This window comes from Phymastichus coffea, unplaced genomic scaffold (assembly GCF_024137745.1).
Source record: "Phymastichus coffea isolate CEN01 unplaced genomic scaffold, Cenicafe_Pcof_1.1 PCOF00048, whole genome shotgun sequence".
NCBI lineage: Eukaryota > Metazoa > Arthropoda > Insecta > Hymenoptera > Eulophidae > Phymastichus > Phymastichus coffea.
In genome coordinates, this window is record NW_026706859.1 from 1,201,773 (window position 1) to 1,213,979 (window position 12,207).

The 12,207-nt window shown below is 51.4% G+C and overlaps 1 protein-coding gene across 3 annotated transcripts in view; it reads left to right on the forward strand.

The window, feature by feature from the left end:
* The window catches only part of LOC131665197 (protein bark beetle), a 28,231-nt gene that overhangs the window by 6,382 nt on the left and 9,642 nt on the right, over window positions 1–12,207 (forward strand). For 2 of the 3 annotated variants that reach the window (XM_058936917.1, XM_058936918.1), the window contains exons 2-12: window positions 7,125–7,285; window positions 7,811–8,004; window positions 8,082–8,256; window positions 8,331–8,500; window positions 8,582–8,823; window positions 8,904–9,153; window positions 9,236–10,274; window positions 10,355–10,832; window positions 10,907–11,297; window positions 11,381–11,811; window positions 11,886–12,137. In XM_058936917.1, coding sequence (XP_058792900.1) covers window positions 7,125–7,285; window positions 7,811–8,004; window positions 8,082–8,256; window positions 8,331–8,500; window positions 8,582–8,823; window positions 8,904–9,153; window positions 9,236–10,274; window positions 10,355–10,832; window positions 10,907–11,297; window positions 11,381–11,811; window positions 11,886–12,137 — 3,783 coding nt within the window. Of the gene's footprint in view, window positions 1–6,885; window positions 6,909–7,124; window positions 7,286–7,810; window positions 8,005–8,081; window positions 8,257–8,330; window positions 8,501–8,581; window positions 8,824–8,903; window positions 9,154–9,235; window positions 10,275–10,354; window positions 10,833–10,906; window positions 11,298–11,380; window positions 11,812–11,885; window positions 12,138–12,207 lie in introns of those variants that run through there. The other variant, XM_058936919.1, reaches the window with a different exon arrangement.

A 12,207-nucleotide genomic window follows, 5' to 3' on the forward strand; every position in this document is an offset into this window, starting at 1 on the left:
AATGGATTGGCTGTAATTTATTCGGCAGCTTCTCTGGTCTAAGCGTATCCGTTGTCCGCAACAGACGCAACGCGCATCACAGATCACACCCGACGAGTGCAAATGCGCAGCTTGGCGAGCAACGATTCGGTCCCTCGGAACGCCGGGCATCGCGTGTACGCGCGCTCGGCATCCACGTTGCCATTACCCGGCGCGCTGCCATTTGCCACTTTTTTTCTGCGCGGGTTTTCGCTAGTCGTTGCACCGCGAGTTATCGTCTTCCTCTCCGGCGCGCGTTCCATTAAGCGGATAATAGATCGGGCCCCGTGAGAGCCAAACGGACTAGCGCCGTGGAAATAATGCAGCTCGGCGATTCACGATATCTCGCGGCGAATCCGCGTACGGCGATTGCCCATGCGTGAGATATACGCGTCTGCCGCAACTAAGATGGCTCTTACGTAATCCTCGTGTACGCGTATGCGTAGCACGTGGCCTTCGTTATCTCCGCGCCCACTAAAAAGCTGTGCGCGTAGGTGTGCTCTCCCGAAAGAGCAAGTGTTACGACTTGGATTTTGAGGCTCGGTCGACCTAAAAACGAAAGTCTACACTCGTTATAACGCTAACGCGATGCAATCGCACGCGCGGCTTTTCTTTCTCTTGCGGACTCGCGAGAAAAACGCGCCGAGGAAATGGATTATTTCGACACTCCGTGCGGAAAGTCCGTTTTTCCCGCACGCTCGGCAAAAAACGTGCGTTGAAAATCGCACTTTCCACGCGTCGTATCGAAAAATACGGTACGGCACATCTTATATTTAACGCACTTGTGTCGTAATGTACGATTTTGCGCGAATGAGAGGCAGTGCAGCTGGAAGTCCTTCTTACGGCGTTATACATCCGGTCGCTCTCGACTCCCCGGCCTCGGCCGCTCACACGGAAGCCCACGCGGATACCTGTCGGATCATCGGATGCTCATCCCCGATGAAATTCCAAGCTCGACGCTCGCGCGCAAGAGCCACAAGTATTACTTGGGCATAGGAGCGCGCCGTCGCTGCGATTCCAGGAACGTATCGATTAAACGTCCGGCAAGGTAAACGACTGGCCGTTGCCAGTCGGGGTCAAAGCACGCCTTTATGCATGCCAACAAGTAGCGCCAGGTTCCCGCGGCGAAAATTACCCGTCTCGTTCGGCGAGATTATTTTTCGCCGAAGGAGAGGCCACTTGCTTTTCTTTTCGTACTGCCTTGGCGTTTGCCGCAACGATAAAAGACGGCGCCGCTACGGCTGTTAGCTCGCCGCTGATTAGCGTGCGCTCTAATCGGAATTTCGAAACGCGACGCGAATGGCTTCTCGCGACAGTCGGCTAACGAGAGAAAGTTCCGAGCGAAGACGGCAGCGCCGAAAAATCAATCGACCTGTTGCGCCCTTTTCGGAGCGCAACCGTGGCGCGTACCCTGTGTCGCAACACTTTTCACGCGCAGCTCATAACGAGGCTCGGAACGCGCGTTCGCCTGACAAACCCAATTCACTCGGTACGAACAATAGTCGCGGCAGAGAGTCCAAAGCGCTGTTATAAACGCTTACCCATTTCCTCGACTATAACCGTTACGCCGTAAGAGTTGACTAATGCCCTTTCTATATGCACAACGACGAGCTCGGCGCGTCCGTGCAGATCCCCGTACCTCTGCCGTGTCCTGATACGCGGCTTGGATCGCGCGAGAAGATCGATTAACTTCTCACGGTCGATAATTGCGTCCGTGGCTCGAGAACGCTCGTAGCTGACTTTGGCACGAGCGCGCGGCTTCGTTAGTTTCGATTCGCGCAGCTGCGTGCCGCGGCCGATCTCCGTTCATCGAGGGAGTCCCTTTCGTTGAAAATCGACCGATAATAATGACACACATTGGCTCGCTTTCGGAAAGACCGGACAAGCCGACGTTCACTTCCGGACGGCACGCCTCCGCTCTATGCGTTCTCGAAAGGGATGTACAATTGGAAATGACAAAAAAAAAAAAAAAAATTACGAGAGAGGGGCTACCGCGCGCGCTGCGTTGCGTGCCCGGAAACGGCAGCGAACACAAAACAACAATAACGCGAATGGGGTGCTTACGGAACTCGGCGGGCATAACGCGTCGTCGAGCGCCCGCTTCATTTTGCGCGGCTCTCCTCCGCATTGTTCGCGCCGGGCAGGCGCACGAAACTTTTCGGCTCGCTGAATTTTCATCGGCCGTGACCTCTCTCGCTTTTCGAAATGCGACGCCCGTTTCACGGATATCGCGTTATCGACTCGTTTTGTCGATCGTCGGAGAGGCGTGGCCGGCACGAAAAATTGGCTGTTTCCGCGACGATTATCGTGCACGGTTCGGAAGACGCGCGGCGGTCGTGATTCATCGCTTGCGTGCCACTGCCACAGATCGATAGCCGAGTATCTATGGCGACTGTGCGACTCTTCGGTACTCGTCACATTGCTACTCGGTGCATGTAACTTCCATTTTATAAACTTGTACAGAGCTGTCGATAGACTTTTCGGAAATACGTAAAACGAGCGCGCAGCGTCCGATGGTTGTTTCAGCGGGGTACAACTGCTTAGAATCCTTTCAAAGACAGGATCTCTCGAGCTGCGGATCGTTAAATATCGGGTTGCTCCGCGACGCTCGTTACCATAAAACTTTCTCGAGTCAAAGCGAATATTCGTCTCGCTGCGCCGCAGCCTGGCGCGAACGCCGCTCGGGATAAAAGTCATCGCCGAACTTGGATTCATCCTTTCCGGGACTGGGAAATTCAAGCCGTGACTGGGCCGACAAAAACGCACTCGTTTTTTTTTCAGCAGTCGATCAGTTGTAGGAGATACGCGGAAGCAGTTAGGTGAGAAAAGAGAGAGAGAGACGAAGAAAGCCGCGAGGAGAAGGCGATACAGTTCGTTGCGGTCCTGACCGGAAAGATCAGTGGCCCGAATCTCTCGTCGAGAGCTAAGCTGCAGTCTACGCTTGAAGGTACGCCGGATAATACGAGGCGGATCCGCGCTTGCAGCTTAGCTCGCAGACAGGCGCTGCGCGTGGATTAGACGATGAACATTTCGTGTCTATCCACTTCGTGCCGCGTATCTCTTGAACTCTCTCTCTCTCCCTCCCAACAGGTGTCTATACATAGACCATTCAATGTCAGCTTTGAATCGTCTTACAGACGATAAATCGCTTGGAGCTTACTTCTGCTGTATTTGCATATTCCGCATCACTTTGAGCAGTTTGTTTTTATGATTGAAACATCAACAGCAGCGGAAATATTTTACACGGTTTTCGGATTTTTTCTCCGATTTGAGAAAGTATACAACGTCGATACTATTAACATGGTTTCAGATGTTTATCCGAACTAAATTCTAATACAGATGGAATCGTCAATTTGAAAAGATTAATAGGCGTTAGGATATCATTGGTTCGCTAGACAATCGCGTTCGATTGTTTTACGACGATCGTCAAAGTTTACGATTTCGCGTCGAAAAGCATCGAGCGAGAAGAGAGAGAACGTGCAACAAAGGCGCGAAGAAAGTTTAGCTGGATAACCGTTTTGACAGCGCTCGTTGGATGCAAAGGTAACGTCGACCGTGCAGCTTTCGAAGATCCTTTATAGTATACTTCTTTTGCGCGGCGCTGCAGATAGTTGTGTACATAGAGAGTTGCAATAGCGTTGGAACTACGTTTCAATGCCCGACGTGACGCTTCGAGCGCCGTTGCCGAAAAGCGTATTGCGCAAAGGGGATTGCCAGTCGGTCTTTTACCGTTGGCAAGCTCGATCGAGCGTTGTATTCAGTGTCGAATAACGTCGACGTCCGATTCCGGCGAATCCGTTGCGGCGCACGACAGCGGCGCGGAGAAAGAAGCCGCGATAAGAAAGTCCACGCGCACGCGATAGCTTACGGCGCGTAGCGTCTTAGAATCGATGCGCTCGGCTCAACTCGCTCGCAGGATGGAGGAAGCCTCGAGTATTCCTTAGATTTTTCGGCGAGATATCGAATTTCCGGCGCGCCGTCGCAGCCCGAGTGTGCACTTTCGGTGCAGCTACGCGCGCACTCCCGCCAACCGTGCGGAACGTCGCTTCGCGATCGGTTCGCATCACCTTTTGTTCAACGGCCGATCCTTCCCGTCGGCGCCGATGAGTCAATGCCATTGTACTCCCGCGCCATTTTCTTTTTATCCGCGGGCGCGAGGCCGTGACGCCAAACCAAGTTGTCGCTGTTGTTGCTCGCGCCGTTCGAAAGTCGCTTTTACGCGTCGTCGAAACGGCAGTTCACTCCGCTGCAATAAAGTTGCACCGCGAAATTTCGAAACTAGAGTAGAGAGAGAGAGAGAGTTATCGCATCGCACGAATCTCTTGGAAAATGGAAAGCTGCGCAGCGCGTTATCGACATATTTCGCAGTGTATTATGTTAGGATAACCGCAGGATACAGCGCTACCACGGCGTTACCACGGCGCATCGAGGAGAAACCGACATAATTCACGCCGTATATCCGCTCGTTCGCCCCGCGGCGAGAGCCACGTTGCGAGGATCGATCGAGCTGCTCGCGGCGAAAGCTCGCGGGCGTTGTCAAACGGGAGACCGAGCGCCGAAACACTTTGGCCCTCGGCGAGGCGTTTCGCTCGCGTTCGCGCGACGCGATTATCTGCGCATCGGCATAAATCTCGTCCGGGGGCGCAACGAGGCGATCGGCCGGCTGCGAAAACTGGCCGCTCGACAACGACACACGCGAAAGCGAAAAGCCCGTTGTGCCGCGACCGCTTCGATCTCGCGAGAGGAGCCGACGAGCGGCGCGTGGGCGACCTCGTTATCGCGCGCTAGCCGAGCAGCGGAGCGGCAATTAAAATTAATCGTAAGCAGCGCTCGCCGTAACGTAGGTGGAGTCGCGCGACTGACTGACTAGCTGTGCCCTGTGGACGCTGACGAACGCCTATGCGCGTGAGCCGTGCCAAACGAGTTTGCCGCGCCGGTTTCGTCGCTTTATTTTCGTGTCAATTCGCGCCGCGCCCGGTTCGTCCTCTTTCCTCTTTCCGCGACTAAATATCGTAGCGGCGCGCTTCGCCGACGCGATCGAACCTCCGATAAAGCCCAAATGGATTCGTCCAAGTGCCTCAACTAATCCCGCCGAGTTTCATCGCGTACATCTAGCGTTTCGCGAACGTACAAATAAATAAAACGTCTTTCGCTGGCCTTGATTCAGATTCATTTTAATTACGCGTAATCCCCGCGTATGAAAAAATCTCTTCCTTCAAATACTCGCGTTACGCAGGATTAAAAGAGCAGCTGTTTGAAGTTTTCATCATTTCACGAGATAATTTAATAATCCGACAATTTGCTGTCCGTTGGCTCGACATTCTTGTGGCGCGTCGTCACGGGTGCTTAACCTTCGCTTAACGAAAAGAAAAACAAGTGAAAATTCTTGAAAGTCTTCGTATATAAACTTTACTTTTTCTTTCGTAATTCTTCGTGTTATTTCGAATTGATGTACAAACCCAGCGATAAATTGCTCATCTTGCACGTTTATCCGCGTATTTTCCGATTATTGCAGAATATCTAAGGCAAACTGAAAGTAACATCCTGCTAATAGCGAGGCATCTCTTCAAACGCACGAGATCTGGCTAAATGGCGACATGAAAAGCAAAGCTTAATAAAGCGTATCCGGCGCGCGTTATGCAAAGACAATTAAATCCTTAAAAGGTCTAGATCAGAGACTGCTGAGCTCGCGCAGCTGCTCGCCGTCGACGGGGTCGTCGTTGAAAAACGAATAAAAAGCGCGCGGCACGCGTTCATTAGCATGGTAAACAGCGAGTGCCCACGATCCCTTCGTGGCGCGCGCGCGACACGCCGGAAGAAGAAACCAGGCGCCTTCTCTTCCTTTCAGATCAATTCCGCGCAATTGCGACCAATTACCAGCTGACGTCGCGCCTAATTCGTGTGTCTTCCGAAAAAAAAAATAATAAATAAAAGAGAGAGAGAGAGAGAGAGAGAGAGACAGCGTCGCTCGATCGGACAGAAAACGGAGCGAACGGCTGATTCGATTCTCAGGGATCAACGAGCAATCGTTCCCCAATGACGAGGCGCTTCATGCGCGCGCGAGCTTTAATCCCGTGTATACAATTCCTCCGGGATCCGATATCCGTAGCTTGGAAATATTTGATGCCGAGATATCGTGCAATTGGGCGTGATTTGTTCCGCTAAATCACATTTGGATTTCATGCTTGGGATTACGACTTGTTTGATAACTATCGCGCGTTACATTCCGGCTCGGCCGAAATTGTTGCGTTACATGCTGGTAGCTTCACGAAATAATGAAATTTACATTACATCGTTTCTCTAAGCGCCGAATTTCTCGATACTTTCTCTTCTAAATATGAGTATTCTGTAACAGTTCCAAATTGAAATATGCCGTCACCTGTTACAATGTCAAAATCATACATTAAGCATGCAGGCTACGGTCAATTGATCTCGGTGAAACATTCATTCATGGATGATTCAGAATTTTCAAGACGGAAGTAGTAGCCGCATTTTCACGCAACCATCATTCTGTCAGTTTAAAGTTCCGAGTAGCATTTTCTTAACGTGTATTTTACATTAAAAATCGTTCATCGTCGTTCAAATACGAAATGTTACGAATATTTGATCGACAGTTCAATTTTAAAAGAAAAATCGATAGTCGCAGCAACAAAGTTTCCTATTTGCCGTTCATACTTTCAGGTCGTAAGATGATTTGTAGAAAAAAATACACGCAGAGCAAGTTCGGTAAACTGCCAAGAAAACTCGATTGTGCCCCTCCCTCGTAAGGACGCGTCGAAGTGACGCACGTGCGCGCGGTATTTTTCATCGGCACACGTATAGCCGGGAGAGTTTATATAAACCGTTGTATTCATTGACTCGGCGTCAGTCGAGTCATAGTTACGAGTTAGGTAAGATCGTCAAGTCCGGATTCCCTTTCTTCTCGATTCTCACACATACGCACACGCGCGCGCAGAGGTCCGAGTAAACATTGCGGGCATTACCGCTCCATTAAGGAATTTTGCAATCGGTCAAGGTCTTTGACTCGCGTCGCGTTTTACTTTTTCACGTATAGCGTTGCTGGTGTCGTTGAGCGATTGTCAAGCGTTCCAATTGCATTGTTGCAGGGGGAGGAGAACAAGCCGATAGTGCTGACGAGTGCAGAGGGTCCGCCCGGTCGGTCGGAGTCGCGCTTGGTGCGCCTCGTCGACGGACCGAGTCCTCTCGAGGGCCGTCTCCAGATCCTGCACAAAGGCGAATGGCGCTCCGTTTGCACCAACTCAAGAAAGTAAGTGTGTTCTGGCCGTTGGGCACGCTTCGGCTCGCTTCACGCGCCACGTCCCGCCCGTAGACCAGGATATTTATTGGCGAACGCGCGTCCCTCGTTAATGCTCGTTGGGACTTTCCCTGGCCTTTGTTTTCATTCGCACGCTCAATTAGTCTCTGCTTCTCTCTCGCTCTCGCTCTCTCTCTCTCTTTCTCTCTCTATCGAGTACCGCTCGATGCTTGACATTTCTTGAATGCTTGTCGGAACACACGTTTGTTCGCGCTTTCGCGTACATACGATCGGCGCGTTTACGTTCACTTCGAATGTGTGCTTACGAATATTTGTTTTGCAATATTATACTTCGGCGCGTCTATCTTGTTGGAATTGAACGTGCGTGTATATATTATTCGATGAGTACGATCGGTTTCGTCCGCAAATCAACGACTCGGCCGGAATGTAAATCGTGCCAATAACGTTCACTTGTTTCTCGACTGTTCTCTCGCGTTGCGATAATTAATTGTAAATTTGATCGGTCTATCGTTGCAGTTGGACCCGTGCGGATCTGGAGACGGCATGTCGGGAGCTGGGTTACCAGGGTGGCCGCTGGTGGGGCTGGATGGACAGGCAGTGGCCGGCAAGGCCACGGCTACTCTACGAGCAGCCGCAGTGTCGGGGTACCGAGTCTTCGCTGCAAAGTTGCGGCCGCTGGCCTCACAGGATGCTCGGTGCCGGCGTATGCGGTAAGCGTCGCGAGTAAAAAATGTTAACTCCGTGAAAAACCGAACTGCCCGCTAACGTCGCAACTTACCGAGCGCAGATTACCATCCGGATTTGGGCATATCATGTTCGCCGCATCACGACGGCTCGACCGGTGCCATCAAGCACTGGCGTGGCTTGCGCTTCGAGAACGCCGTTTACGACAGGCCGCTCATTCAGGAGAACACCCTGTACATCCGCCAGTCGAGATCGATCCTCAAGAACGTCGAGATTCGGTAAGCGATTTTTCCGTTTTACCATTGGCTTCGTTCGCCGTGTAATCGTGTGCTTCGTCGGGTGCCGTGCGCAGGCATGCGGGAACCGGGCGTGAATTCAACGTCACGCCGGCACTGCACGTCGAAGGCGTACCGCCTCGCATGGAGTCGATCTCGATCGTTGCCTCGGCGTACACGGGCATCAATGTCACGCATCCAGACGCACCCGTCGTCATCTCCAACTGCACCGTCCAGAGCAACCGAGGTACTCGTGCGCTCCGCTGCTTCTGCTCGCGCCGCTGGGAGCGCCATATTCCGTAGCTCATCGACGATTTGTCGCTTGCAGGATACGGCATTTACGTGAACAGCTCCAGCGGAATGGCCCACATACACAATTGCATTGTCGTCGAGAACGAGGCGGACGGCATCAAGTACGTTCATCACGACGAGAGACCGGACGATCAGGGTGCCGACCGGGCGGACATCTACAACCTCTGCACTTTTCCGGGCACGGCTAGCCAGACCTTCCCCATAACGATTTCGGCTGGTCAAAGAAACTACGCGCCAACACAGAAACGATGCCGACAGGTTCGTTGATCTTTTTCAACTTGAAAAAATATATTCTACGATGACGGAATGACGAAGATTTCGTTGAATTGTCGTCGCAGTACATCTTCACGAGACCCGGCCACGTGCTCACTGTGCACTTTCTGCAAATGACGACTGATCGGAACGACAGCGCCGTCATAAAGGTACACGATGGCATCAGCGACAACGACAGGTTATTGGCCCGCGTCAGCGTGCGAAACCAAACGTTGCCGCAGAGCGTTGCAACCACTCGACAAAATCTCTATATCGAGTTTTTGGCCGAGCCTCGCACTCAAATGGTAGCTTTTATTCGCATCACGTCTGGCTACAGTGAGTTTATCGATATTCGACTAGTTGCTTGTCGATCATTCGTGATTTCGCTGAAATGACACGTCGGACGTCCTTGTTTCAGGAAAATCGTACGATTTGAACGTAACAAGCAGCACGATAACGGACAACAACGGGCGTGGCATAGCGGCGGAGAAGCTACGCTCGGTGGTGCACATCGACGACACCTCGGTGTCGAACAACCAGCACGTGGCTGGCGTGCACGTGCTCGGTGGTGTGCCCGACGTCAACGTAACGAGTAGTCGTATTGCCTTCAATCGTGGCGACGGCATCAACATCACGGTCACCGGTGGCAATCGTAACGTCTCGAGATCGAGCATCTCTTCGAACAGAGGCTACGGCCTCGCGGTCTGGTTGAACGACAGCTCGACAACCGAATACGTTCACTTCAATCAAACAACGGTGGTGGAATACTCGGAAATCTTTCGGAATCGCGATATCGGTATATTAGTTGGGAACTCGACTGGCGATTCCTACGTCAACGTCACTGGCAATTGGTTCAACAGCAGCAGCGAGACGTCGGTTCAAGTCGAATCGAGTTGGCGCTACAATCAAGGCAAGTTAAAGCTTCAGATCGGTCACAATGTGTTCGTGCAGAACGCCAAGCTCGGTATAAAACTCAATCCGGCGCTCAACTTGGACGGTGTCATCGAGTACAATCACTTCCGCGAACACACCTACGGATGCATACTCGTGCGCAATCCACTCTACGAGGAGTTCAACATACTGTCGGCCGAACTGCTCATTCAGCACAACGAGTTTTACGACAACAAGGGATTCTTCGTCGCCAGTCTCGGATTGTCGCCGTACAGTGACGCGCAGCATCTACTATTTACTAGAAATTTCCTGAGAGATAACAGAGTCAAGGAGCCGTTCGATAACGGCGACGTGCAAGGTTCGAGATTGATACCGAGATCGAGGGTTTCGGCGGTGGTCACGGTTTCCTCGAGTAACGTTCAGATATTCAGGAATATCCTGCACAATCCGGAAGCGAGCTACGAGATTGGCTCGCACTTGGAAGATCAGAGTAAAATCATCAACTGCACGTACAATTGGCTGGGTTCGAGCGAGCAGCCGGAGATATTCGAGAGGCTATTTCATAGGTGAGCTTTGTTTTCGATTCAAGTGGAAAAATCAACGTTGTGCGCGTGGATGCTTGCCTAAAGATTCGCTTACGTTACAGAAAAGACAGATACAACTTGGCGAAGATCGAGTACATGCCGTACCTGTTGCACAGCAGTAACCCGGCAACAAACACCATCAATCCAAATCCAACATTCGTGCCGCGTTTCCTTGCTCCAGGCACGAACATCGTGGGCGGCGAAGTCGACGGTCAAGAGATCCTCCAAGCCGGCGAGTACATCGTCAAGCGCGACATCAATGTCCGTCCGGGTGGCAAGCTTATACTACAACCTGGTGTGACATTACGCTTTCCTCCAGCGGTCGGCATCATGGTAGCAGGTAAACTTGACGCCCACGGCACTGGTCCGAGCAACATTCTCATGACGCTCAAGGAAGAGATCGTCGTGACCATTGACAATGATACTATGATGGACACGGGGGATATGAACGAACCGATGGAGATGCCCATTGTCGTCGAGGAAAGCAAGGTGCCGGTACGATTGCTTGGTGGCAAGACTAGTCACGAGGGTCGACTGCAGGTCAGCCAATTATTTTACTTTGCCGCTTCTTTGTATTTGAACGAACGACTACCTCGAGCATTCGTCGATTGCAGGTGAAAGTAGGAGACAAATGGGGTACAGTGTGCAACTACGGCTGGACGATGCGTGACGCAGCCTTGGTCTGTCAACAGTTAGGCTTGACGCTCGATCCGGACAACTGGTACATGGAGCGCTCGCAGATTTCAAGTGCTGGTACGAACGAGGACATAGTGCTGAGTAACGTACAGTGCACGGACGACGACATCGACGTGTCGCGCTGCAAAGCCGAAACGAGCGAAGAGTTCGAAAACTCGTGCACTCACGAGAACGACGTCGGCGTCAGGTGCACCGAAGCCGCCTGGGCTGGATTGAGGCTGGGACCGCTTGCTCTCAGAAGCGATCTGCAGTACATTACTATCGAGAGGGCCGGATTGCTGGATTATACTACGAATTCGTTTAAGCCCGGTAAGTGTTCGTGAGCCTTTTTCGTGAACGAAGATTCAATGACATAATTAGCTTTACGTGTGTTTATCGACATTTTTGTACAGCACTACAGATCGATTTTGCGCGACATTCGCTCGAGGGTGTGAAAGTGGTGAACAACCTTCAAGACGGCTTGGGCGTGTTATATTCGGACATTTACTCAGCTGATGCAGTGAACACAGTGCGCAACAGTGATTTTTCAAACAACGCCGGCAGCGGCATGAGTTTCAAACAGCTCGGACTACGAATCGCCAGTTCCCGCCTTGAGAACAACAAGCTCGCTGGTATCAGGCACAATCCTGCCTTTTCGGCAATCCAGCAGCGAGAGTTTGCTGGCTGGTTCTACAGTTCACCCGATGCGTCACTGGATTCCAGCTATGATCCCATAATGGTACCTGAACACCACACAGACATTGAATTGGCCATGGGCGAGACCAAGTATCTCGTTACGAATAAGGTCTGGGGTGAGCCTATCGATCGTTATCACAACATCAGAGTGAGTTTTCTATTGTTATATATTTCTGTTGCGTAAAACATACGTAATATAAACTATAATGATTTGAATTCCAGGTTACGCCGGGCTACGTAGTTGGTATTCAACTGCTGAATCCAATTCACAATAGAAGTACAGAACAGATTATTTTACACGACTCCCCGAACATCAAACACAGTGCGAATTCCAACGTGTGGCACTTAAAACGAGATTTGACGGTATTCCCAGTTGCTTCGAGCTCGTACATCGTGATATTCGAGTACCACAGCGGTGACAATGCTTTGGGTGGTACCGTCATGGTACTCACGGCAATTCCAGCTCCCTATCAGGTGGATTTTATGGCTTTATCTGAAAAAAAAAGTTAGTTTCCCTGAGTTCGTGAAAATCAATAAATTTGTA